Source organism: Astatotilapia calliptera, chromosome 6, assembly GCF_900246225.1.
Source record: "Astatotilapia calliptera chromosome 6, fAstCal1.2, whole genome shotgun sequence".
Classification (NCBI taxonomy): Eukaryota; Metazoa; Chordata; class Actinopteri; order Cichliformes; family Cichlidae; genus Astatotilapia; species Astatotilapia calliptera.
Window position 1 is genome coordinate 37,794,119 of NC_039307.1, and position 27,421 is coordinate 37,821,539.

General features: G+C 41.0%; 3 protein-coding genes across 7 annotated transcripts; 1 reads left to right on the forward strand and 2 right to left on the reverse strand.

Annotated features, from left to right (window-relative positions):
- Positions 1–43: 43 nt before the first annotated feature.
- On the reverse strand, positions 44–8,321 carry fam161a (FAM161 centrosomal protein A). Its single transcript, XM_026172056.1, has 7 exons — positions 7,508–8,321; positions 5,587–5,855; positions 3,926–5,155; positions 3,520–3,687; positions 3,220–3,319; positions 955–1,094; positions 44–860 (listed from the first exon to the last, which is right to left on the reverse strand). Exons 1-7 carry the CDS (start codon positions 7,661–7,663, stop codon positions 578–580), a joined length of 2,346 nt encoding a protein of 781 aa, XP_026027841.1. The 5' UTR covers positions 7,664–8,321; the 3' UTR covers positions 44–577.
- A 69-nt stretch (positions 8,322–8,390) lies between these two features.
- cct4 (chaperonin containing TCP1, subunit 4 (delta)) lies at positions 8,391–13,155 on the reverse strand. The gene is made up of 13 exons (XM_026172063.1): positions 12,952–13,155; positions 12,198–12,250; positions 12,027–12,116; positions 11,768–11,876; positions 11,168–11,432; positions 10,938–11,070; positions 10,531–10,670; positions 10,326–10,422; positions 9,985–10,095; positions 9,724–9,854; positions 9,096–9,330; positions 8,691–8,804; positions 8,391–8,538 (listed from the first exon to the last, which is right to left on the reverse strand). Exons 1-13 carry the CDS (start codon positions 13,067–13,069, stop codon positions 8,524–8,526), a joined length of 1,611 nt encoding a protein of 536 aa, XP_026027848.1. The 5' UTR covers positions 13,070–13,155; the 3' UTR covers positions 8,391–8,523.
- pus10 (pseudouridine synthase 10) lies at positions 12,222–22,404 on the forward strand. Of its 5 annotated transcripts, none has more exons than XM_026172061.1 (18): positions 12,242–12,284; positions 13,467–13,570; positions 16,095–16,222; positions 16,480–16,767; positions 16,849–16,935; positions 18,123–18,157; positions 18,246–18,425; positions 18,706–18,751; positions 19,052–19,116; positions 19,206–19,288; positions 19,384–19,509; positions 19,786–19,842; positions 19,930–20,006; positions 21,022–21,077; positions 21,185–21,302; positions 21,397–21,539; positions 21,701–21,800; positions 21,955–22,404. In XM_026172061.1, the coding sequence occupies exons 3-18, from the start codon at positions 16,097–16,099 to the stop codon at positions 21,991–21,993; spliced, it is 1,626 nt and encodes a 541-aa protein (XP_026027846.1). In that variant the 5' UTR covers positions 12,242–12,284; positions 13,467–13,570; positions 16,095–16,096; the 3' UTR covers positions 21,994–22,404. The 5 variants fall into 5 exon arrangements, with proteins under 5 accessions (XP_026027843.1, XP_026027842.1, XP_026027846.1 ...); XM_026172060.1 differs by lacking the exon at positions 12,242–12,284 and adding an exon at positions 13,224–13,286; XM_026172058.1 differs by lacking the exon at positions 13,467–13,570 and having other exon boundaries at positions 12,222–12,284; positions 21,397–21,594.
- Positions 22,405–27,421: the final 5,017 nt, after the last annotated feature.

Consider the following 27,421-nt stretch of genomic DNA (forward strand, 5'->3'; position numbering starts at 1 on the left):
TTAAATAATATAACTATCTGAGAATATACTCCAAACATTCAAGTTACATTTTGCTGTTTCTTTATTAAGTTTATTTTCAGTGATAGTTTGATTTAGTTGAATTTAGACACTGCTTAAAAAGTGGGAAAATGTTAAGAACTAAAGCAGTACATCACAACAAAAAATATGAACTATTAGTACTAATTCAGGACACATTCTGATCATGGAGTGCTAGAAAAGACCAGTGAAACACAAGGTTCTCCTAACAGGGCAAGTCAAAGTGTGTGTTGTGACAATGGCTTGTGGCTGTGTCTGAAGTTACTTCCTCAAGCATGAAATTTGTGTTACTGTTATGCTTTCTAGTAAGTAAAATAAAGTCGTTATCTTAAATGTATGGTAATGAAATCACATAATGCAATCATTCACATCTGTCACAGCCATGACACAAAAATGATAGAAAACTAGAAAAAATAGTGAGTTTCAAGGGATGAAACAAGACAGCTCAAGCTTGAAAGTCCTATAATAAAGAAACATTAACCTTTCACAATTTGGTCAGATTTCTCTCTCAGAGAAAGAACACATGATGACATTTAAAATATCAGTCCTCTGCCTCCTGCTCCTTAGTGTCAGCAGCATGTTCACTGTCTTCTGAGTAATTCTCGTGATCGTCTGAGTATTGGTAACTTTCATCAGAATAATGGCAATCATCCCCAAGACAATCCTTCTCTGTGTGGTGACTGTCTTGGTAATTAGACGAGACCTCGTCGCTTTCCTCGTCTGCTCTTCCTCCCTCCTTCTCGGCTGGATCATCCACATCATCATCCAGGAAGACTTTCCTATAGTGAACTGGTTCATAACCCAGGTCTGCTTCCTCAAGGTCACTAATTATTAAAAGAACATAATGAGTAGTGTACCGACTACTTATTAACAGATAGAATACTGAGTTTAGTAAGTTTGTAAGCGTCACAGATTTACCTCTGCTTGCTCTCGCTGGATGGAGACAATTTGGGTGAAGATCCTAATTTGCCTGCTTTACTGCTGATAAACTCCTCTGTCACGTCACATCCATGCAGGGTGTTGGTGTAGTGTTTATCTGCAGCCTGTTTGGCATTCCTCTGTTACAGCAGGACAAATTCAAACTATTAGAATAATTAAAGATGTACTGTAAAGAAGGAATATGTTCTACTTAAAGAACATATTCCATTTAATTACTTAAGAAGTAGTAAAGAAAGTAATATAAGTTAATGGCAGTCACAATTTTTATAAATATCATAAAATCATGATAAATTATGATATTTATGATATAACTCGGTAATAAGCAATAGTCATATGAACAAAAAATATATGATCATGAAAATATGGTGATGGAATAGGATGATGAACAGGTTGTTTGAGATAGAAATTCAAACTGTGGAATAATTCATATTTTTGTGCTGCTGTCATTTTAAACAAAAAGTTTACTTTTTTGACAAGAAATGCCACCTTGGCAGGACCCTGTTTTTGGGTACTTGTGTATGTGTGTGTGTTAAAATGTGTTAAACCAGGCCGGGTTTAACCTGATTGCTGTGAAACAGCTGTTTCACCCTCATTCAACCCCAGCGACTTTGAGTGACCAGAAGTTCTCGCCTGCCTGACTTTCACCTACCGGAAATAGCCCCCTGACTGTAACCCCTAGCCATGATCTTGAACTTCTCCCAGACCCATCAATAAAGTCATTTCAGAGAGGCAGGCTCTCGCTTCAGCCACTAAGAGACTGTGGGACAGTTTTGATCTGAATTTATGGCCTTCTGACGAGTTAAGTACGCAGAGTTTTTGAAATCAACCAAGACAGCTTTGCAGACTTTGCAGAAATACACAAGTCCTTACCAGCTGCTCCACAACTCAGTCTTGCTGGTCCCCTCACCACATTCAGGCGTATTCCCACTTACAACATTGCTCTTTCAGATTTTTTTTAATAAAATGCCAAAGAGCCATTTTTAACCTCCAGTAAAGAAGACTTTGCATTCATTTGGTCCCCAAATAAGGGTCCAATGTGGCATTTTTGGTCAAAAAAGTAAACCTTTTGGTTTAAAATGATAGCAGCACAAAAATATAAATTATTCCACAGGTTGAATTTCTATCCTAACCTCCTAAGACCCGAACTCTTCCACGGCATGCATTTTTGATTTCTCTTTGATATTTGGGCTGATTGGGACCCAATGAATGTAAAAACAAAGAATGACCAGATTTTTTTTTTTACCTGATTTTTGTTTCTAAGAAAAATGAGAACCACATATGAGGATATTTGTTTAAAATTTCGATAGAACAGTAGCAGTATAATGTCCTCGTAAGTGGATATCAGGCCCTTGTAGAGCAAAATTGAGTATTTTGGTCTAAATAACCCAAAATGTGATGTCCACATATGTGGACGCAGGTCCTAGGAGGTTAAACAGCTTATTCATCATCCTATTCCATCACCATATTTTCATGATCATACATTTTTTGTTCATATGATTATTGATTATTACCGAGTTATGAAATATTATAATTTTATTATAGTCATAAAAATGATGACTGCCATTAATTTTTATTACTTCTTTTATTACTTCCTAACTCATAAATCGTGGACGTAATTCACTGATTTGACATAAAGTACCAAAACCAGCAAAGAGAGGGGGAGAGAGAGAGAAAGTATCATAGTGATTGTCATAGTGTGATATTATTTTGTTGTTGGATACAATGTTTGTGTAATTATCAGTAGAATGAAGGAGTGAGGAGAATAGAGGGAGGGAGAGAGAGAGAGAGAGCGAGAGGACACACGGATTGTACAAGAGTGTGATAAGATAAGATAAGATAAGATAAGATAAGATAAGATAAGATAAGATAAGATAAGATAAGATAAGATAAAGACTTCATTTATTCAAAGGGAAATTCTTTTGTGAAGTTAGCTGGAAAAACAATAGTTATATTTCACCAAAAAGTTGAAATGCATTTAATGGATGCTTTGTGTGCTTTCCAGCAAGAAAAGATTTCTGCTAACATTTTACACATGAATATTTACTGCTTGGCTTCTTTGTAATTGTTCTTTCATCAAATTTAAAGCTATTTCGTTCTAATTTCCCTCACATTTTTAAATCTTTAGAGGCACATATATATCGTCATGATAAAACCCAAATGGTGTAGTAAAAGATGAAAGACAGCAGGTTTGTCATGCAGGTGATGATGTGATATGATGTGGCTATGTAGTGGTTACACAATCACCTGTGCAACTTGCTCCAACAACAGTGGCCTTCCTTTCACTCTCTCCTGCATTTCTTTGATCTCCTGCTTGTATTCCTTCCTGCGCTGAAGATCCTGTTTCCTATAAACATAAGAGTGCAGTGGATCATCTTTCTCATTAAAGAACATGGAAAAAGAAAAAAAGTGCATTTCCTTACTTTAAGACAAATATAAAACTCAACTTGAATGTACTGCATGGCCATAGGAACTTGCAACCAAGCGTTTCTTGCAAAAACCTGCTCAGCAAAGCTTAGAGTGAAAGTAGCGCTGTTTTCAGCATACCTGAACTCTTTGAGCTTGTTTGGATGGGTCTGTGAAAGAGCTAGGTGGGGGTCATTGGCCTGGGCACGTTTCAGAACTAGCCCCTGCAGCCTCTTCTCCCTTTGCATCTGCCTTTCCCTCCACCGCTCCTCCTCCTCCTCAGCCTTCTTCCTCTGCTGCAGCACCTTCCTATTCAGGTAGAAAATTTGGTCATGGATGTAGGAATGTTTACAGGTAGTGCAGGTAATTAAGCTTATGGGTGCAAAAACAAGCTATATAAGTGTATTTGGTTATAAGGGTTGCAGGGGAAGCTGGGAGGAGGCCTTCTTTTTAATCACGGAAGACAGCTGGTGAGGACTTTGTCTAAATGGGACAATTCACTGTCTCTACTAAAATGATGGAAGTTTTTGGTGCCCTAAGGTGGTACCTCACAGCCTCATGGCGCTTTTTTGTGGCATCTGTGACTTTGGCAGGGAGGACCTCCAGGCTACCTGAGAGGGATGAACAGAGGCTTGAGTTTGGCGTCCGGGTTGGCCCAGGGCTGATGTATGGCCAGCGCAGTGTTCGAGGGCTACTCTGCTCCTTCTCGATATCAGTCAGGATCCGTTCCCGGTGTGAGGAAATCTGTGATGTCCTCAGCTCAAATGGTTCACACGCAGTCGCAGGCTTTATCTCTTTTCGTTTCTCCAGATGCTTCTGGAAGCGCCTATAACTGGCATTGAAATCTGGTACCTCTTTGTTTATCTGCGGCCTGTGTGAAAAGCCATCATCCCCCCCGACTCCAGCTTTGACATCTTTGCGATTCTTCCGTTCACTGAGCCGTCGTTTGAGCATGCTCGGAGGCATGGAAGCATTGTGAAGCATCTCCTCAGCCCTCATCTGTATCTTGATAGACCGATACAGCTGCTCCTCTTTCATCTGCTCCCCTGATGCTGCTATGTAGACAGACTTTGGCACAGGCTTGGCCTTGAAGGGTTTCACTTTCTCCTGATCAGATGGTTGCAGGTGACGTAGTTGTCTCTGCTCCTTCTTCAGCCGCTCCCGCTCCAGGAAGCTGAATGGCTTCTGTATGGTCCGGAGATGCTGCTCTTCTCGCTCTCGCATGGCTCGCCGTCGTTCCTCGTTGCGCTCTTGTAGCTCATCATAAAGTGGCAGGTGAATGTGTGCAGGTACGGGGCTGGCACGGAACTTCCTCTGACACTCTGTCAGTTCTTCCAGTTGCCGTCGCAGCTCTATGTTTTCCAGTTCAATCTCTGAGCGTGTCTTTATGCCTCGCTTTCGCTGCTCAGCCTCACGTAGTGTCATCTGGAAAGGTTTTGGGACAGTTACTCTATCTTTCCGGTGCTCCCGCTCTCTATCTTTATTCCTCTGTTTCTTGTGCCCTGTTCTCTTTTGTGGTTTATTTTGGTCACTTGTTAGACTGCGCAGCGAAGCAGAGGACAGGTGGGCATGATAGGGGGACAGCTTAAAGTCCTTCCACATATTCTTGATGTGCTCTTTGGGGGAAAACAGTATGCCTTTTTCAACATTGTTGCTGGTAGTTTGATCTTCATCTGAGGAGTCTGAATGCCCAGAGACCCATCTGAGTTCAACAGCAGAGTGAGACTTCCTCAAATGACAGTGTGAAGCTGTAGCAGTAGCATGAACCCACGGCAGTCTAAAAAAAAAAAAATAGAAGAAGAAAAAACAAACTTGAACAAAAGTCATCAATAATAATACCAATTATTCAATTTATTAGTTTTGTTTAAGAAAATGCTGTGAAAAATGTCATTCACAATTTCTCAAAGCTTATTTTGTCCAGTCAGCAGCCCAGAATCTAAACAAATAAATTCCAACTATATAAAAGCCTCATAAAATTCTTAAAATTGCCAAAAGTGTCAATATCACTGGTTTATTGTTGGATACAAAAGTTGTGTGCTTTTCTCTAATCAGAAAAGGACTATGGTCACAGGTTCACATTTGCATAGCTTCACTATATGTTTTATGGGGTTTTTGTCTGTTTAGTGTTGTTCCAAAAATTCTTTACATACAGAAAGACAATGAACAAGTGTTTAGTTCCTTACATAATATTGAACAAAATCCACCCACCTCTGCCTTCCATCCATCACTGTCATATCTAATGGCTCCATGGACTTGAGCTGCAGCTTTTGGCGATACATGCTCTCCAGCTCTGCCATGGTGTGCAGGTGGGCCTTCTTCAGTTCCTCCAGCTTGCTGTAGTACTCCTCATTGGAGAAGAAGATTTGACTGAGGTCGAGGCGATCTCCTGCTGCTCTATAATTGTTTATCATGAAAGGGCCTCCTGTCCCAGCGTAGTCCTCATCACAGTAATCAGAGCCTGAGTCCTCATACTCCATCTGAAATAGTCACAACAATCTCATACTGCAATCAGCAGCCATTTTATATCTAAATATAATAAGTGACCAAAATACACTGCACTTATACACTGCCCTGCGACAGACTGGTGACCTGTCCAGGGTGTACCACGCCTCTCGCCCTATGGCAACATGGATAGGCTCCAGCCTCCCTGCAACCTTGCATAGGTGGAGGAAGATGGATGGATATGCTGTTCCAGTGTTGGATGCTTATGTTAAATATGATCAAAGTTAATAATGAGTCATAATAACAATAAAGAGGTCAGGTAATGTACAAGTAACCTCTGTGAGCCACATGAGATGTTTCCATTCTCGTTTTGTTTTTGGCTCTGTGTGTCAGTGATAGGGGATATCCTTATCTCACCAACACTTTTACTGTGGGTTCAGATGCTTCTTCCAGCTGCTGTTTATCTCTTCAATTTGCAAACGGCAGCAAATCATGAGAAGGTTTGCTGGCTTATTAGGGAGAGGAGCTAAAACAGCTTGTTTCAGACAGAGGATGGACTGAGGGGCTGTATCAAGTCCCAGTATAAGATGAATAGGTAATATCTGAGTGTGAATCGTGCAAAGCTATTCTAGAAGAGTCCAAGAGGCAAAATACAGAGGTGGAAATGACCAGAATAGGTCATCATTAGATAACTTTTTGAACAATATATGTTTGGATTCAGTATATTAAATGTTGCATGGAATAAATATACGAATTGTGAAGCTGTCACGTTCATCCATTTCATGTTCCTACATCTTCAAACATAATGGCTTAACCACCACTCATTGAGCACTCCTCCAGGACTAAGCCTATTATGCTGTCACAGCAGCGACACTGACCATATGTTGAGGCACGACAGGCAGACACACAATTTACATCAGGTGTCTGCCTTCACAACTTTTTACTAAATTATCAAGATCCTTGATGGAAGAACAGCAGAAGATGAGTGATTTTAGGATTATACACTAAATGTGACATCTGATAATGTGGCTGAGATGGAAGTCCACAAATAGTATGCTAAACAAATTAAACAGATCAAATCCCTTCCACCACACAGGCTGACCTTAAACTGTCAACGGCCTGTTGGAACCAGATCAGAAACAGTGTGTGGCTTACTTCACAAAGTAAAGTCTGGATAATAATGGAGAAAAAAAACTTTAAATACAAATAGCCGATTCTACTCTGTTCAGACAGACAGTTTAAACTTAATATTTAAAATACAATGTCTCAAATTGTAATATGTCAAAGATCCCAGTAACAATAAATGTAAAGGTCTGTATAGAATGACCGGGGGTCTATCTATGTTAAATTACTATTACTAAATTATTATTATTATTATTAAAAATAAATTTTAACAATTGTCGGAACAATAAATTACTTTTTTTGCAGGATTAAAGTATTTACAGTGACTTAGTCTGCAATTTTTTCTCCAGCATGTAAGTAATGCACTTTCTGTGTGGATTTTCCTCCACCATTGAGGAAAAGGAAACATCTAAATTAACTATCTGTAAATTAACCAGAAAGCTACGGTTCATGTCAGTAAAAGGGGGCTGGCAGGCTGATTATTAGGGGATTTTTAAACAAAAGGCAGGTGTTGTAATTGATAATCGGAATCTGTACACAACAATTAAAACTCAGTAAAAATTACCTCTTTCTCGTAATCCCGGTTGTCGACGTGACCTGTAACCATGCACGGCAGGACTCTCTCGCGTTCATACGAAGCTAACGGCGCTTTGGTGTGCGGGTCTACCGGCGTTTTCAAACATGAAGTAACCAAAACGTTTTTCCGGTGAGCATTTGCCATGTTTTTGTAAATGTTGCTTTTTATTTATTTATTTTTTTAAGTTGCGTCACAAAATCACTTGTAGTAAGAGTACTCAGTCGAGATAACAAGCTCGCTCTCTATCCACATGCAGGTAGCAAGTGAAGCCCTTAGCAACAGAGAAGCTTGGTTGGGAGGGAAGTGACGGAGAGTGGCAGGAAATGAAAAGCCTTGGGCTCCATACAAATTAAAAGCACCAGAATTTGTGAAACGAATAGTTGAACAAAAAAAATAATGTTGCAATTGCCTTAATGTATTGATTAATACTATGACATAAGTTATGGATGTGGAAAAATTAATCCTCCAGAAGTACCCTTACTCACAAAATTGCAGTACCCCAAAATAAATTTTAAGTCTAAAGATATGGTTAAATCTTAAGTACTTTGCATCTGTGATGCAGATTACTTATACAAATTAGCTAGAACAATACATGATTATTTTTGAGACTTATGTTCTTGTCTGCTTTGCGTGATGGATATTTAAAAATAATTCCTTTTATTTGATTCAGTGGTGAAATTTAGCAGTTATTGTTATTCTTAACTGTAATCTTCAGTGTGCAAGTTTGCTACTTAGACATATGACAGGTATCTTGCATGCTCTGATTATACAGATTAACAGAAACAAGACAAAAGGCCAAGATGTAAAGGTTCAACTTGCTTTAAAAGATATAATCACACAGACAGGGAATGAATGTCAACAAAAAAAAAAAACAAGTTGTTTTTTTTTTTATTAAATTATGCAACGTAACAACTACAGTGGAAATCTGAACAGAATGGTGTTAACAGAGTCCTCTGATCCCTTGCAGTGTGAGCAGGCTTGGTGACAAAACTCAATGGACAGACCTATCGGGTGTTCACCTGCAACAAGAAAACACATTTCCACTGGTTTGAACTGTAATCTAATAAACTCAGATTTTGCAAAAAGCCAAAGGTAGTATACAAGAAATTATCTTAAAATAATTTCACTTTAAATGTTTAAAAAAAAAAAAAAAAAAAAGATTAAGTCTTACCACATCATCAATCTTCAGGATGCTACGGACCGTCTCAGTGGCCAGTGTCAGTGCACTGATGGAGACCAGTAAAGGCTGCACCACCAGCTCCTCAAGGATGTTGGAGATCCCTCCCTGTTGCACATACAACAAATTGTTTGGTGTGTGTCTTTTGTGTCTAACTGTTCACATTTCAAAATTCATTTTACACTGACATTCAACAGGAAAAAGAAAATTAATGCACTAAAAAACAAAACAAAACCCCACAAAAAACAAACAAACAAGACAATAGTTTTATTGGAGAGCAACTAGAGAACATTTTTATTGGATAAGTAGCTTAAATATCTACTTCTGTTAGCAGTACCTTCTCCACAAAGTCAGGCTATGCTAACTTTAAAAAATAAATTAATAAATTAAAAGATCAACCTTGCGAACGTTGATGCCAGCCATCTTGTCTCCCTGTGCGTGTCTGTTACGGAGCTCCGTCACAGTGGAGATGGGGTTCAGGCCAGCATTCTCGGCAAGCGTCGATGGGATCACCTCCAGGGCATCAGCGTATGCCCGCACACAATAGGCCTCCATGCCAGCCAGTGTGCGTGAGTACTCTGCCAGACGCACAGCCAGCTCAATCTCTGGAGCACCACCTCCAGCAATGAGAGCCCTGAGAGACAGAGAAGGCAAAAATGCAAAAGCCATTGGAACTGATCCTATTACTGAGAGAAATTAGGATCAAAATAAAATAATAACAACCAAAAAGACATTTTCAAAAAAGAATACATCTGTTTGAATGCTCTCCATCAAAGTTGCTGAAGCAACCCATTGCGAAAATAATGGCGAGCTTTCCTAAATACTGTTCCTCTGTTTGTTACGCTCCTGCAGGATGCGTCAGTGCAAAAGCGCCTTTGTCAGAGGGCAATCGTACCTGTAACTGTATCTAAAGGTGTTCTTGAACAGTCCAACTTTGCCATGTGAGCCAGCATGGAGGGGTATGTTTTCAGGTTCGTTAAGAATTTTTTTAACAATGAAATTTACTCTTCAGAAATAACTGACTGACCTCTTCTTGACCAGGCAGCGGATGACACACAGAGCATCATGGATGGAGCGCTCTGCCTCCTCAATCACAAGCTTGTTGGAGCCGCGCACCACAATGCTCACCGTCTTCCCAGGGCTCGTGCAGCCTGTGATCTGCAAAAAGTGGCAAGCGAGGCACAGAGTTGTTTCAGCTCATTTTTTCCTCAGCTGCAAGTGAAACATTCTGTGTCCTTTAACTCAAAAACAATCAACTGAGTTTCTCTGAGCAAAGACTCAACTGTACCTTGACTAGTTTGCCGGACCCATCCAGATTGACTTCCTCTGCTAGCTCTGCAGTGCCAAGCATCTCTGGAGTGAAGTGGTCGATGTGGGCGATGGGCTTGGTGCCAATAGTCTAAAGAAGGGGTGGGGGCTTCAGTTAAATGGTGTGCAATGCTAAACACAGTTGTCAAAACTAAATACTTGCTCACAAGTTAAAAGTGTACAAATCTTGTTAACTGATGATTAGTTTCCTATAAAATTTTAAAAAGTATAAAGTGCTGCCAAATGTGATGTAGATCTATATATGTCCATTAAATACTGTGTGAAAAACAGAGAAGCCGTGGTTCATTTGACAATACTAACCTTGCAAATGAACTCGATATCCTCTCTCTCAATCTCCTTCACCACCATGATCTTCATTTTGTTGAGGAAGTGCAGGGCGAGGTCACTAAGAGCATCTCTGTTACATGACAGTTAGTTGTTAGTGTGACAGATGTTTCGTGTATCAGAAGAAGACTGAAATGCATAGCAGAGTGTGTTTTTCTCGTGTCCTTCGCTCCCTGCATACCTGAGGATGGATTTCTGGATGAGCAGCACGTTGCAGCCAGCCTTCTTAATCTGTTTTACCAAGTTGAGGATGTAAGCACGCTCCTCCCGCAACACGCGGTCCATTTGGGCGTAGTCTGACACCACGATCTGGTTGTCCATCTACATGCCCCACAAAAACCCAACAGAAGGTAAGAAAAAGAAGGCTTTTCCTGAAGGAATACATAATGGTTCACAAGAACAGCACTGACAGTGTTTTCTATCTACTGAAAACAATGTCTTCTCTTCTGTATGACTGGAAAAGGAGCAACGATAGCAGTTGAAGCAGTCAAAACTGTAGCAGCAGTTCACTGTTACAATCTGAAGCTGAGCATAAAAAATAAGGCAGAAAGGGTTTTCTTGTCAGCAGATATTCATCAAGCGACTCACATCAGTCTTGGGAGGGGACAGACAGAACTGAATAAGGCCAATTTTGGCCTTTTCCACTCGGGTCACACCAGTGTTGGCAACTCTCTGGGTCAGCACAAGGCCGTCTACCAGCTCACAGTCATCAATGGTGCCTCTAAACACACAACACACACGTGATTAAGCCTAGCAAAAATCAGAAGAAAGTGCTTAAATAAGAGTAGAAAAACAAACAAACAAACAAAAACACTCACCCAAGCTTCTTGATGATTTTGATGTCCTGTAGGTCGACACCAGTGGCTGTGGCTGGGTCAATGACTCGCATAACAGCATCCACACTCATGGGTGCCAGCAGGTTTGAATACTGTGACACCACCTTGGAGCACAGTGACGTGGTGGCACTGTTGAGCAGCGTCTCACGGTCACTCAGCTGCACTGGCTGGCTCATGCCCGTTAGCACCTCCACGCCCTTATCGACTGCCTTTTGGAACGACTCCGAAATGATGGTGGGGTGGATACCTGGCAGGTGAGACAAGTAATTAAACGGGCTCAATTGTGCTCAATTAAAGGTTCATGCTGTTATTCTTCAACTTTTCCAGATACACAGCTCAAAACGATCCTTATTTATCTTGTATTGGGCTTTAGCGCCATCTTAAGTTCATCTGCTGTGCAAAATAAGCCTTGCAAAGTAAAGGGAGTCAACATGTCCAGTGCGTGAATTCAAAATGCGCATAAAAACAAACTACAAGATACAAAAAAGACAGAAATAATTCTACTATTACTCTTAAAAAAAGAGAAAAAAAATTAAGCTGTAGCATCACTTTTTCGATTTTTCAATCCCCTAAAGCACTCACCTTTCTGCAGCAGCTTGGAGCAGGCATCCAGCAGCGCTCCAGCTATCACCACCACAGAGGTGGTGCCATCACCAGCCTCAATGTCTTGGGCTTTGGACAGTTCCACCAGCTGAAACACATTTGGTTCAGGCCATATGAGTTAATCGCCGAATTAACAACAGTGTTTGGTGTTTAACGAAGCTTAAAATTATACTTAGAAAGGGAGCACTCATAGGTCCGTTTTAGTTGCAAAGCTTCTGTGCAGGCTGCTGTAACGTACCATTTTAGCAGCAGGGTGGAGCACCTGCATCTGCTTCAGGATGGTGGCCCCATCATTGGTAATGGTTACATCACCCTTCTCATCCTGGATCTGAAACCAAAAACAACAGCCATCGTTTAGATACAGGTGTGATGAGGGGCCTGGGTAAAGCCATCAAATCTGTTCACTGACCATCTTGTCCATGCCTTTGGGGCCCAGGCTTGTTCTGATGGCATCTGCAACAGCTAACAAACAACAAAGGGATGGATGAGAACACAGGTAATAACCAAGTCAAGCAAATTCCACTCATCTTGCATTTTAAAAAACAGAAGTGAGGACTAATATTCAAGCTTCTTCTTGGTAAGCACAGCATATTCATGTTTATGAACTAATGAAAACATTTCAATATCAATATCATTGATATAGCAGGAACCTCTATGTTGTACATTACCTATTAAAATCAAAGGGATCTTACTGAAAACTACAAACATGCGTAATCTAGTTCAGCTGACAGCTCAGCAGCATTACAACCCAACAATGAAGAGATTGTGCTGAATCATTAGCATCCTGTAGCAAGTGCTCAGTAGTGCTTTTTTTGTTTTTTAATTAAACCCTCAAATTATTATATTATTATTCATGTATTAATTTGCTTCTTTTAACTAATCTGGAAAAAGTAATACAAGCACCCATAATGGTTTATTCAACATTAGATAAAGATGTTGGATTCTTGTAAACTATTAACTGACCATTATCTGTTATGGCCGCTGTATTGTATTTATATAGCAAAGAAACGCCGTCAACTATAATGAATGAGATTTGGACTAGGCGGAAGGTACCGTCTATAGGACCAGGAATAACGGTGCCCAGCAAACAAGCAGAGCAGGTTGCTGTACAAACCCTGAATCCCATATTAGCTGCTTGATTAACTATGATTATATCAAAATACCTTTGGCGGCAGAAATGTTACTATAGCGAATCTGCGCCGGTTTGTCGCGGTCCACATACGCCCCTCCTTTGTTTTTGCCTCCGTTGGAAAGCTTCGGTGCTGCCATCGCTTCAGGCATCTTGACTTTATAATCGATGGGAAATGTTTAGGGGAGTCTTCAGAGTCAGACTAGTGAACTCCGGCGCTGAAACACCACAGTTCGGCTTCGGATGGACTCAGATTAAGGAGCCGATACCAGCACCCTAGTTAGAAGCTTCCAGATCGCCGGGTGCTGCAGCAGAAGGAAGGACCCGGCTGTCAAATTACCCGGCGCTTGGAGATGACGTTTGCAGACAGTAAAGATTGAGTATAGAGAACCCAGAAGTTATTGATTAGGGTTTACTGTAATTTATTAAAACAACATTTTTATCCATGTGATATCAATAGCATTTGCTATCACCTATGAACTTAAGTTTAGCCCTCGTCTTGTTGCGAGAGGCAAAATTTTATCCTGAAGCTTCTCCTCTTTTGATTAGTTTTGTCTGGAAGGGCTCAGACTACAGGAAAGGGACCCTCTATTGACGAACGTGCCTTACGAATAACTGATCATCACTGTTCATAAAAAACACTGTTCTGTCAGGTAAGTTTAATTCTGCTGTCACCCATAAGAGGTTGTGTAGATTGTCTGTAGATTATTAAAACTTGTTAGCTAGCTTAGAGTATCAGAAAATTGAAGTGAGCCGTGCTGGAGCTGCAGTTGTTGGATTGCACAGGCGTGTTTAAGATGATTAGCTGCAACAGTCGTTTTTTTTGTTTTTTTTACACAATCTCAGTCTTCCGATGGCACAAAATTCTTATAATTAATAGTTTATGGTTATTTTAAGATGTAAAACTTTTTATTGTTGGTTTAGATTTTTTGTTTTGTTGTTTGTTATGTGTAGACATAGCACTGGTTCACCCGTTGAGTTGGGAATATTTAATAGATCCGTGTTAAGTAGCTTAGCAAATAAACATTGTATGAACATGGTTAGGTTCAAAGGCTGGACTAAAAATGCGAGAAAAAGCAGCCACTGCCCAAAGAAACACCTTGAAAGCCTTTCAGAAAATAACTGAATAACTATTTTTCGAGATCATTTTAAAAATTACAAGACGTTCTTGCGCCTTGGGTACAAAATATACAGATATTTAGGAGTAGCTCAAGAGTTTTGGGCAGCACGTTAGAAAGCTAGGACCAGTGCACTCTGGGAGGATGTTAACGCTTCCTTAAACATATTTGCTGTGGGATCTGGTGAGATGGAAACTGCTGGTTTGAGTATCTGTTCAGACGCTCACACGTGCTCTCTCTGAGATTTGGGGGGGGGGGGGGCTTTAATGTGTCTTTTTTCTTTTTTTTTTCTTCTGTTTTTTTAACACTATCTCTGACAAACATACGTATAACAAACAGGAACATGACTGCACAAATATTTGGAGCACTAGGTCTGAGAACAGCTGTGTAATGGCTCTCTACAGGCTGAACAACAGTCACAGATCTGCACTGTAAGCCTGTTGATGCAGTGACAGACAGCTGTTCTCCCACTTCCTGGAGCAAAAGCTGTGTTGCCTTTTTGTGTGTCAAAATATGCCAGACAAAATACTTCTCTAAAACAAAATGTGAAAATGTCCAAATGGTGAGAAAAAAAACTCATAGTACTTACAGTAAAAGTAAAATGAATCAGTTTATTATCTAACTGGAAACTGTGTGTTTTAACCATAACCAGGAGTTTCGATGTTCTCCCCTTGTTTGCGTGGCTTCTCTCTGGGTACTCCAGCTTTTTCCCCACAGTCCACAGACATCCAGCTGTAGGTGTGAATGTGGGGTGTTAATGGTTGTCTGTGTCTCTGTTAAACCTGCATCAGGCTGGTGACCTGTCCAGAGTGTACCAGCCTCTCGCCCTATGGTAGCTCAGATGGCTCCAGCCTGGATGGATGGTGTTTTAACCACAGTTAGATATATGCATGCTTATTAAATAAGATTATTTTCATGTGGTTTTTCATGCAGTTTTTTCTGTCTTTCTTTCTTTCTTTCTTTTTTTAATACACCTTATAATAAATATCTTGACACATGCTCAATCATCCAGGTGAGTAAATCCCAAAAGTTGATTCTGTTCATCTGGACGTAACGTTTTCAGTGGGAGAAACAGAAGAACATCATATCAAGAAGACCCTGAGTAAATGTGGTTATCCCAGCTGGACATTTGTCAAAGCTGCGATGGCACCCAAAGAAAGCTCCAGCTGATCCAGGAGAGAAGGACAACTGTTGCCTAAGCAAAAACCCTTAGTGATCCCTTATGTGTCAGGGCGTATCGGAACGGCCCAAATTTCCCCGTGTGCAACAATTAAAGGATCATTCTATTCTAACAGCTGAGATGCATTTTTTTCTCAGCACTGCATCTCTGTGGCTTTTAAACCCCAAATCACACAACACCAAAAATTGGTCCACCCCAAGGATCGTGTCCCCCGACACAAACAGAGTAACATAGTGTACGCTGTTAAGTGCCAGGAGGATTCCTGTGATTTATACATCGGGGAAACCAAACAACCTCTGGCTAAGAGGATGGCACAACACAGAAAAGCCACCTCGTCAGGCCAGGACTCTGCAGTCTATTTACACCTACAGGCCAGTGGACACTCTGGATGTACACAGGGAGGAATGCTGGTTTGAGCGCGGAGTCAAGGAGGCCATTTACGTGAAAAGGGAAAGACCATCTCTGAATAGAGGAGGGGGAATAAGGGTACATCTGTCACCATCTTACAATGCTGTGATTGCAGCCATTCCCCAACTCTCTGTGATGGTACTCATGGTCTTTGATCAATGGTTATGACAGTTTGCATAAATAATGATCAAGGAACTGAGCTCCCAGCCCATTGTTCATGCAGTTTTCAGTCATTGTGCAAATGCACTGTTTATAAGGTTGGGAAACCTGCAGTCAGCTGAGACTGCAGAAGTCACTTGGATGAGTAATGAAATATTTCTGCCACTCAAAGGTGAACACAATCAACTTTTTGGGACTTGTAATAAATAACACACAGTATTTACAAAAGGCAGTTAACATCTGCAACATTTTAAGACAGAATAGCCATTTATCATGCCGAAATGTTCATGGTTCTCCTTTTGCACTCTGCAGTCATGCTGCCCCTGAAGGAGAAGGATAAACCAATCATCCAGAAGTTGCTGTCAGCTGGCTGCTGCGCTCGCTGTGTCCTCAGATTCTGCTGCGTGAGTGTGCAGGCGGCCTACCGGAAGCAACCAGAGGTGAGGCTCATGCTGCAGACGCCGCTTTTATACCTGCTATATTCTTTAATCGTCATCTTGTTTAGAAATTATTTGTTGGTTTGTTTGTATCGTGGCTTATGCAGAGAGTTACAAGGAAGAAAAGATTGTGAATACTTATCTTCTTGTTTGGGGAATGTATGCTCTCGTTGTCGTATTCTACAGATTTCGTCAGTTGCATTAGTAAATATGTCAAAATACATGAAAGTTCTAATTGCATTTTCTTTGACCTGACACAGGAAACACTTAAAGAACTTCAAATTTTCATCAATGATACAGAAAATGATAAATGTCAAGATTCAGTAGCTCTAGACTCCAGAGATGATTACAAGTCCAAAGATGCTGCAGAATCAGAAACATCTGAAGACCCTCCCAATAAAAGAGCAAAACTGGAGACCAGTATAACTGATGTTCAGTCAGAAGAAGAGGCAGCCGCTGTGGTCAAATCAAAGGATGGGGACTCACGTGTATGTGTGGTGTGTTTGGGAATCCTGCAGGGACTATGTGGTACAACCCAGGCGATAAAGGTGTGTGCGCTCGACAGTATTCACTGTTTCCATTTACACTGCCGTCAGTGTTAAACTGCTGTTTCTGGTGTGTGTTCACAGATAGCAGAGGCAGTGAAGGCTGGAAACTACGAGTTTGACACACTGGTGCTGTCTGTGTCTCTGCCCGCTCAGCTCTGTGTCCGCGAGGTCAGTATGGTTGTGTGTGTGTGTATGAACCATGCTTACATATTTTGTGAGGACCAAAAATTGGAATGGTACTATACTTGTGGGGACAAAGTCAATTATGAGGATAAAATGCTCGTCGCCACGAGTTTGAAGACATTTTTTTAGACTTAAAATGTGGTTTTAGTGTCAGGCTTACAATTAGGTTATGGTTAGAGTTAGGCTGAGGGTTAGGTGTAGTAGTAATAATAATGATAATGATGATAACACATTTTATTTAAATGCGCCATTCAAGACACCCAAAGACACTTAACAGTAGAGTAAAAACACATAATAGAACAAAGAACAATAAGAACAATATAAAATACACAATAAGTTCACAGTGAATAAGCAAACTTGAACAGAGAATCAGTGTTTCTTATATTCGGGGTAGAGAGTTCCACAGGCTGGGACCAGAGCAGATGAAGGCTCTGCTTCCCATGGTGCTGAGGCGGAAAGAAGGCACAGCAAGTGCAGAGGAAGATCAAAGTGAGTGGGCAAAAGAGGTAGTGCTTAATAGGTCAGAAAGGTAAGCAATGTTATGAAGGGCCTTGAAGGTGAACAGAAGAAGCTTGAATACTATTTGGAACGTCACAGGGAGCCAGCGACGTTCCTGAAGGACAGGAGTGCTGGTAGGAGGGGTTCTGGTAATAATGCAGGCAGCAGTTTTAAACCAGTTGAAGCTTATGGAGGGATTTTGGAGGGAGACCATTGTAGAGATAATTACAACAGTCAGTGCAGGAGGTAACAAGACTATGAACAAGGATTGATAGAAAGGGGTTAATTTTGCATAGATGGAAATAGGCAGAATGGGTGAGATCATTGATGTGTGATTGACGTAGGAGACGAGGTGAAGAAATGTGACAGTGTTGACTTCCCAGCACAAGTTAATTTGAAACAACCATTACTTAAGGCATTTTTGATGTCAACATTCTAACCTTTGTGGTTTTTGTGGATTTTTTTTCTGTGTCCTTTGAGTTTTGGGTAATTGAGATGGATGTCTTGGTACTCGCAATATCGTCCATTTGGTACTTCACAGTTTTTCACGTTATAAGTTCATTTCCCGGCATTCATACATATCTGTAATATTTTCACTGGATGTTCATTTGTATTTATTGCTTATGTAAAATATCTGCGCACTGTTTATGACAATTTCTTTTAAAATACTGCAGCACTCCTGTTGGCTCTACGTGAAGAAGGAAGTGAGGTAAAGTATTTGTCACCTACGTTTTGAACATCAGTCGATGTACAGTCAAGAGTCACAAGGAATCAGATGTTTAATTTAATATTTTCAGAGAAAAGGGCTTAGTGCTCGACAAGGACGATGTCATCCAGGTCAAGGAGGCCTTCAAGTGGATCATGCAGGGCATGGTTACCAAGGAGCTGGGGGGCATTGCTGTGGTTACCAAGGTCAGCCCGTTTGAGGTCAGCGTGGAGTTCACTCATCCAGAGACAGACGCTGACTGCCACTTCCTGTGAGTCCTGAACTCTTCAAGATCACATGAAATTTCTGAAACAGCTCTTGGTGAAGAACATGAAGTTGGAGGGGAAAGGAAATATTTCTGAATTGCTAACATAAAAAATGACCAGTAATAATTAAGACATATCCATTTAATTTAGAAAAATCCATTAGAAGGATTCACAAATTCCCTGAATTTCAAAAGCTAAACTGATTTTAGATTAAAACAGGAACAAGATGTGCTCTGAGTTTTGAAATGTAAAAGATTTATGGGTTAAACAATGTCCTTTTTACAGAGCTGCAACATGTCCTGACTGCTTCAAGCCCACCAAGAACAAACAGGTGAGGAAGCAGAGTTTATCCTTCAAAATAATCAGGACGACTAGTTTGTCTTCATAATTTAATTGAAAGTTCAGTAATAATGTATACTTTATTGATCCCTGTGGGGAAATTCCTCTCTGCATTTAACCCATTCACTCAGTGAAGCAGTGGGCAGCAGCGTGTAGGGACGGTACTTTGCTCGGGGGTACCTCAGGGTAGCCGTTTAGTGGATTCGAACCCCCGACCTTCCGATCACGGGGCCACCACTCTACCTACTGAGCTATCCCTGCCCCTGTGTGAATCTGTATCTTCTCTCTGCAGTCGGTGTTTACTCGGATGGCGGTGGTCAAAGCTCTGGAAAAAATACCCGATGCCAAATTTTTGAAGTAAGGATCCTCTTCATCTTTAACGAGTAAAAAGTTCTATGGAATGATTTTGAAATGACATCTTTTATTCCTTCATTTCCTTTCTCCAGGCACTACCCCTGTCCTCCAACGCAGCCTACCAGCAGTTGCAGCCCTCAGGTCCAGTGTCTGCACGTGTCTGTGTTTGTGGCAGGTGACGTAGGACATTAAGAACATCTGTTTGAAATGTTGTTGTCTAAAACTGACAGCATAATAAATAGCATAATGATGTCTCCTCGTGATGTTTAGGGAGATACAACAAGTTCTGTCGCAGCCTACCTCAAACTCCCTGGGTGATCGATGGAGAGAGGAGGATGGAGTCTTCAGTGGAGGAGTTGATCGCGGCGCCTATCCTCTCTGCCTTTAGAGCGGATGGTGAGACCACAATCGCAGCTTAAATGAAGACAAGCACAGTTTTTGGGGGTGTTTTGGTTTAGTTTGGGAGCAGGTTCATTTTAAACGTGAGCCAGCTTGACTTTTAAAACCAGAGATTTTGTGACACTTTTTCAGTGAGCAGATTTTAAACTGTGTAATAACTATTGTACATTTGTTCATGTTTATTTATATTATTACTGTTTTTTTTTTTTTTTCAGCACATGACACGTGACTTGCCGTAGAATAAAATCTTTATCTCTGTTTTCGGGGTTGCAGGTTTTAATTTCTCTTCATCTGGCAGAGAGGATGTGGATGTCAGGACTCTTGGGAACGGTAGGATTTTTGAAACTTTAAGATTTTGTCAGTTGTGAAGATTGAAGAACTGTTTATTTTATCGGGTTCATTGGTTCGATTTGGCAGGACGTCCATTTGCGATGGAGCTGCTGAATCCTCACAAATCCAGATTCAGCAAAGAGCAGATGAAGCAGCTCCAGGAGGTACAGATGTGTCCTTTCACTCCGTCCATTATTCTGCAGTCACTTAGTTGCTGAACTGAAGGTCTCAGCAGCAATATAAGAGTTTCCTTATTAAGCCTGTTTTACATTATGAGAAATGTTGCAGTGACTGAAAATATTTGAATTCAATCCCTGGGAATCTCTTCTCCCTTAATTATTTTAATTTGTAATATTTTACTTCAGCCAAGAACATCTTAAAACACAGTTATTTTCTTTCGTTGTTTAGCATTTTGTTAAAATGAGTTAGTCCCTGCATTTGATTTGAAATATGTTAAAGTTGTATATAAGTAAGAACTGACTTTATTGCATAGTACTTTTTTCTTTAGAGCATAAACTGTAATAAAAGATGGACATGGACACCTTAACATCAGGTATTGGTTTTGGCATTTTGAAGAGTTGACATTAACTCTGTGGAGGTTGCCATGTTAGGATTTGGAGCAAGAAGTGAGCTTATTTGGATTAGCGTTGTTGCTAGCAAGCTTGATTATTGCTTGCTCATGTGACCCTTTAATTAGCACTATGTAATAGGAAAAATATGGAACTTAAGGTACCAAAATAGAAGTGCAAACCTGTTGGACAGGCTGTACCACACAGCAAAAACCTAGCAGAGGGGGTCAGTTCAATCAATCAATCAGTGGTGGTAAGACCTATCAGATCAGTTATAGCTACCTGGGTTTACCACACCTGTCAATCTTAGCCACCACACAACTATAGAAATCAATAATAAATTCAGATGGATTAGATATTAAAGGCATTTGGGATCCATACATTCCATCCATACACAAGGTTGTAAAGGGAAAATATGTGTTTTGCACCACAGTGTAAATTTTAGCATTTTAACGTGAGAGTTTGTAAATTTGCAGTTTTGGGCAATTGGCAGATCCTTTTTTTTCAGCCTCCTAAAAAAATGCTTGTTTCAAAGTTAAGCTGACAGAAATGTGCGTTCACTGATGCAAAGACTTTAGGCCTGCTGATATCATTTTTGTTTTGTTCTTAGACCATTAACCAGTCGTCAGACAAAATCAAAGTGAGAGACCTGCAGATTGTTACCAGGTGAGAAAATGACTCATTCTTGGGAAAAGTGCATTTGTACAGCGACATCTCCAACATATGTGAAAGACTAAGAAAGTCGTCCATGTTTGCTGTCTGTTAAATTGCAGAGAGGCTATGAGTCGCATGAAGGAGGGAGAGGAGGAGAAGACCAAGTCATATACAGCTCTCGTGTGGACCCAGAAACCCATCCAGAGAGAAGACATCTCTTTTATTGATGACATCAAGGTCTAGTTGGTCTAATTCATAACCTGTTGAAATTGGAGTGTTTTAACACTCAAACATCAAGAATCAGCAGTGTGACTGTTGTGTGTCTCATCAGGATCTGACTCTGGACCAGAAGACCCCTTTGAGGGTTCTGCATCGACGGGCGCTGGCTGTCCGACAGCGAGCCATCCACAGCATGAGCACTCGCTTCCTGGACTCTCATCATTTCTACCTACGATTGAAGACGCAGGCCGGGACGTATCCTCACTTTAAATGGCACATCTGTGCGATGATGAATTATAACATTGCACCGGTCAGTCTGTTGTTAATTGAAACGATAAGCTAATAGAATATTTTACCCTGAATTTTATCTGAAACCTGCAGTGAGACAAAAAAGCTCCTTAATGCTCCGCCAACAGTTACATCAAAGAGTTTGTCCACGGAGACTTCGGCCGAACGATTCCCAACCTGTGCCAGCTGCTGAAGACTGACACAGACATCCTGGAACTGGATGTGGAGGTGGGAGAAAGTCACATCTGTAAAACAAATATTCAAAAAAGCAAACATATGTTTGCTTTTTTTATTATCATACAGAATATAACTGTCACTGTCTTTTCTGGAAATGTTATGTCCCTAAATTCCTACTTGTTGAATATGATGTTTCCCTTCTCAGTCTGTGGATGTGGACTGGCCTCCCCCTGTGCCAGAGTGAAAGCTGCACTGCCACGCAGACGCTGCTCTTGTCCTGTTTCTGAGAGGATTCGGCTTGGACTGCACTGGTTCCATCTGCTGCTGGATTCCTGTTAGACCACAGTGCTGAACTGTCAGCAAACGGGTTCTGACAGTTGTGGTGAAGCCATGACGGTGCTTGGAGGAGAGGAAAACACAGTTCTCTCGGTTGGCTAGTCTGCTTTGTCTGGATTTATTTTTCATCTTCACATCATCGACTGTGAATCTTGAGTCTGAAGTAATTTAATAAATAATAGTGCCCTTGTTCTGTTTTGAGTTTTTTCAGGGCCAAGTGGACAAAGTAGTTTGTATGTAAAGATGAAAAACACGCTCCTTCTATTTTTGTGTACATACTGGTGCTTATTTGCTTTCAATTAAAGTGTATCAAAAACTATCATTTGTTCCTTTGAAGCAGAATGTCAAATAAGACAGGCTAATGTGTAAAATGTAGTTATAAAACCTAAAAAAGCTCTTAAACCTAAAACATTTTATTAAATTGTATTCTATTTTTTCTGTATTGATTTTGTTTTCTTTATTCTTTTTAAACAGACTTACCAAATTTAGTAGTGGATTAAAAATCAGATAAGGGTAGTATGATAGATGTATATTTTTAGTTGGAGTGGCTGATGGAGAGTTCGTTTGGATGCAGATGTGATGCTGGTGATCAGTCTGCATCACTTCCTAAATGTTGCTAAAACAAACAAAGGCAGCAGAATTTAAAACATACTTTTAAAGAGTTGGATCTTAAAGAAGAGGTCAGAGGTCCAAATAATGTTACAATTAGAATCTCCATCTCCTATGTTGTCAGTGCATGCTATGGCAGTAAGAAACATTTTAAATTGCTCTGTGTAGCATTATTAGGACTTTGACCTTGAAGGAGAGGTCAGACTACAGGACCACCAAACCCTCCCCCGCATCCTCTGATGTCTCCTTCCTCAACGAGCTCAACAACCCCACAACCACAACCAAAGCAGACATGACGCCAGACCACCAACCTCTGACTCTCTCCCCCACCGAGGTAGGAGCGGTGCTGAGCAGGATCAATGTCCACAAGGCTGCAGGCCCTGATGGCATCCCCGGGCGTGTTCTCAGAGCGTGTTCTGGGGAGCTTGCAGGAGTGCTCACAGACATATTCAACCTGTCCTTGGCCCACGCTGTGGTACCGGCCTGCTTCAACTCCACCTCCATCGTCCCGATACCCAAAAACTCCAACCCATCTTGCCTCAATGACTACCGCCCAGTAGCACTCACCCCCATCATCACTAAGTGCTTAGAGCAGCTGGTCCTAGCACACTTCAAATCCTGTCTCCCCCCCACCCTGGACCCCCACCAATTCGCATACCGCCAGAACAGGAGCACAGAGGATGCAGTCTCCATCGCACTGCACTCTGTCCTCTCACACCTGGACAACAACAACACCTACGCCAGAATGCTGTTTATAGACTTCAGTTCAGCATTCAATACAATCCACCCCTCACAACTCATCAGGACACTGACAGACCTGGGCATCAGCTCCCTCATCTGCAAATGGTTACTGGACTTCCTGACCAACCGCCCCCAACATGTCCGGCTGGATACCCACTGCTCATCTACCATCACAATGAACACCGGTGTACCACAAGGCTGTGTGATGAGCCCTTTCCTCTACTCCCTCTTCACCCACGACTGCAGACCTGCTGATGGTTCCAACACCATCATTAAGTTTGCAGATGACACCACGGTGATTGGCCTCATCAGTGACAACGATGAGGCCGCCTACAGGGAGGAGGTGGATCGTCTGGCTGAGTGGTGCGACAGAAACAACCTGCTGCTTAACACCGAGAAGACCAAGGAGCTCATCGTGGACTACAGGAGGAATGCTGACCCACATCCACCCATCCACATTAAGGGGACGGCTGTGGAGCGTGTGAGCAGCTTCAAGTTCCTGGGAGTCCACATCTCCGAGGATCTCACCTGGACGACCAACTGCTCCAAGCTGGTCAAGAAGGCTCACCAGCGCCTCTTCTTCTTGAGGACTCTGAGGAAGAACCACCTGTCCTCAGACATCCTGGTGAACTTCTATCGCTGCACCATCGAGAGCATCCTGACCAACTGTATAACAGTCTGGTACGGGAACTGCTCTACCTCGGACCGGAAGGCGTTGCAGAGGGTCGTGAAAACTGCCCAGCGCATCGCCGGAGCACCACTTCCTGCCATAAAAGATATCTACAGGAAGCGGTGTCTGAAAAGGGCTGGGAAAATCATCAAAGACCCCAGTCACCCATCACATGGACTCTTCACCCTCCTGCCCTCTGGGAGGCGCTACAGGAGCCTCCGGACTAAGACCACCAGGTACCGGAACAGCTTCTTCCCCACAGCTGTCAGACTCCTGAACTCTGCCTCCTGACATCTGACCCACGTTAACTCATGGACTGGACATACACACACCCACAACCACCTACACACACACAATGGACAACTGTACCCTCAAACACACAATAATAACATGGACTGAACCACCACTCACAACCACTAGCACTTTATATAGCGTCTTAACTGCACTACTGCATAGTTCTGTGTAAATAATCATACGATAATTTTTAATTCTACAACTGTTTACAACTTGCATAGTTCACATTTCTGTATAGCTGTATATCTCATATTTCTGTATAGTTTTTCATATTTATATCCTGTTCATAGCCTGTACATACTTATAGTTATAGCATATTCATAACATACTTCATACTGTGTGCATTATAACATACCATAATAGACCCATTTCTGTAATATACTCACATATCTATATCATTGCTAATATATATTGTAATATATCTATATCACTAAAGCACTTCTGGATGGATGCAAACTGCATTTTGTTGCCCTGTACCTGTGCATGTGCAATGACAATAAAGTTGAATTCTATTCTATTCTATTATTAACTCCACCAGGAAGGTTAAGGTGCACATGAAAAACTGACTTTGATTTTAAAGACTTGATGATTTTGGTTTCCAGTGACTGTTAAGTAGATTTGGTCTCGGCAAATGACCCAGAATGTGTCAGTCGAGACTTTCAGCTAGAATATTCCACTCATCAAGAGTCCGTAGTTCATTTTAGTGAGTCCATCATTTCTGGGGCAGCATATTTTAGCTCTTTTAAGTAATTCACAGACAAAAAACCTGAAGCCACAGATTATCTACTAATCTTTACTGCAAGTGGTGTTTTTGCAAAAAAAAAAAAAAAGTTACTTTGTTTTACATCAAGAAGCTCCTGGGCAGTTTCAATTTATGAGATTTATTATTAAGTTTTTGTACAGCAGATAGTTTGATATTAGAAATGTAATATTTGGCTTTTTTAAAAACTATTTTGTCTTCCATGTTAAAGAACCAAAATATTTTTTTGCTATATTAATCCAATCCAAGTGTATCTGTAAAAAAAGTTGAACTTATTAGTTTTCTCAGATCTCTTTCTTCATAAAAGGCAAGATCTCATCTAAACAATAAAGAAAAAGGTCTGAAATCACCTGAAATAAAGAGTCACAACAGCAGAAACCCTGAAATGTATTTCTTTTAATTTAATTCAAAATAAATACTACCACGGCAATGCAAGTCCACTACTGGGTTCTTGCCCTAATGTTTTGGTAAGAAAACAAACAAGCAAATGATCGAAAAAAAAAAAAAAATCAGTTATGCATCCATCATTCTTCAGCGACTTTCAAGAGGTGCCTTTTTAACAACATACAAGGTAACACTGTCTAGAATGACAAACATTAATAAAACAAACACTATGGTATAAAAAGGAGGGAAGGAGAAGGAATTGGGACTGAAGAAACCTGATGAAACCAGCACCGCACACACGCACACACACACAGGAAATAAAACAAACAAACAAACAAACAAACAAATGACAGTCCTCCAAGGCTCCTCTTATAGTTTTTTAAGAAGGTGAAGGGAACAGAAGTACAGTGCAGACTCCATGTTACAGATGTCCTCACATTTCTGGAGTCGATCGTTTTCAGGGACCATGGTGACATAAGAAAGGCGGGTTGGGGTTCGTCTCCATGGAAACATCCTCATGAATCACAAAAAAACCAAACAAACGCAAAACTGAAAAAACAAACAAAACCCAAACAAAAAACAGTGGAAGGGTCCATTCATTGACACGTGTTTATTTTTTCCTTTTAAATGTTTTTTTCTTCAAAGCAGTTTTTGAATCGTTTGCGGGTGGTTCGGATTTTTCGGTCACTATTCTCATCAGCAAGCTTAACATACAGTCACACAGAAAACAAATGTTTATGCCTCATAAGTGAAGACAAAAAGAACAAAAAAGGCATTGCATATTTACACCAAGAAGTTTGGGGCCACTTTTTTCTCGCAGTCCTCACAGTCTTCATACACGAGTGTCTCACGGCTCAGTTTTCTTGTGATCTGACATGATCAGTAAATTATTGATACTCTTACTTCAATTTAAATATTTGTCTGTGTGTAAATACATTTCTCTCATAATACTGACAAGATTAATTGGGTCAGGACCCCTGCGTCTGGAGCTGGAAGCCTCACTTCTGCTTAGCATCTGTGTGATAAATTACATTTTCTTCACTAAGATTTGTCATGTAAAAACAGTCTTTGTATCTGTGTTTGTGAGTCAATATTTCTCCTCTTAAACTGAAAACAATGTTTCTCTTTTTTTTCTTTAAAAAAAAAAAATCTTTACAGCAATCTTCTTTTTAGGTTCCTGCACAGCTGCAAAACCCTTTCCCTTCACTTTTTACTCACTACTTGATATGTCTCGGTCGTACTTCTCTACCTGCGTCGTTACTTTAACACACAAAGACGTACCAATCCTCAGTTCTTCTTCTTAATCTTTCCAAACATCTGTAAATGTACAAAATACTTTCAAGTCGGCAGAATTCTCCAGCAAATCAGATCTGATGTGTGCTCACAGGTGAAAAGGCTGCTTCACAAGGACAGTTTAGCTGACAGTATTTGGGATGATTGGATCGCTTTCCCCAATTCTCCACAGTCAGTTCCACTTCTTGTAGGAAGTGTGATGCATCAGTCAGGCCACTTCTGGGCAGAACTCACTAAACATATGCTAATACTGCCAGTGTGGGAGCCAAGCCTGCGAGCTAGTCCAGACGAGCAAACTCCAGCTGCAGTGTCAGTAACACCAACACGGCCCCCTCACTTTCACTACACTCCAAACACACCGTCTGCTGGTGGGTTTAAGCCGCAAAAGTCCCCACACTGACTCTGGCAAGTCAGTACTGCTGCTACTCGTAACCATCGCAACATCCACCTGTAGGGTACCAGGCCATACTCTGACTATCCAATGCTGTAATAAATTCATCACTTTAAGCTGTAGTTGCCCAACTACTGCCTTTAGTTGTAGCTGCACAGCACATCAGAGGACTATCTTCTCATCCATATCATTTT

What these genes read in the sequence shown, in the direction of transcription:
- cct4 (XM_026172063.1), bottom strand. Translation starts at nt 13,069, where the DNA reads ATGCCTGAAGCGATGGCAGCACCGAAGCTTTCCAACGGAGGCAAAAAC. An exon ending in CTCCAAGCTGCTGCAGAAAG is followed by an intron (nt 11,433 to 11,767) that starts GTGAGTGCTTTA and finishes CTCACCTGCCAG; the next exon opens with GTATCCACCCCACCATCATT. An exon ending in AAAATCATCAAGAAGCTTGG is followed by an intron (nt 11,071 to 11,167) that starts GTGAGTGTTTTT and finishes TTGTGTGTTTAG; the next exon opens with AGGCACCATTGATGACTGTG.
- fam161a (XM_026172056.1), bottom strand. Translation starts at nt 7,663, where the DNA reads ATGGCAAATGCTCACCGGAAAAACGTTTTGGTTACTTCATGTTTGAAA. An exon ending in AACAAGCTCAAAGAGTTCAG is followed by an intron (nt 3,320 to 3,519) that starts GTATGCTGAAAA and finishes TTATGTTTATAG; the next exon opens with GAAACAGGATCTTCAGCGCA. An exon ending in TGTTGGAGCAAGTTGCACAG is followed by an intron (nt 1,095 to 3,219) that starts GTGATTGTGTAA and finishes CTGCTGTAACAG; the next exon opens with AGGAATGCCAAACAGGCTGC.
- pus10 (XM_026172057.1), top strand. An exon ending in CTCAGCTCTGTGTCCGCGAG is followed by an intron (nt 16,936 to 18,122) that starts GTCAGTATGGTT and finishes AAAATACTGCAG; the next exon opens with CACTCCTGTTGGCTCTACGT. An exon ending in TCCTGGAACTGGATGTGGAG is followed by an intron (nt 21,801 to 21,954) that starts GTGGGAGAAAGT and finishes TTCCCTTCTCAG; the next exon opens with TCTGTGGATGTGGACTGGCC.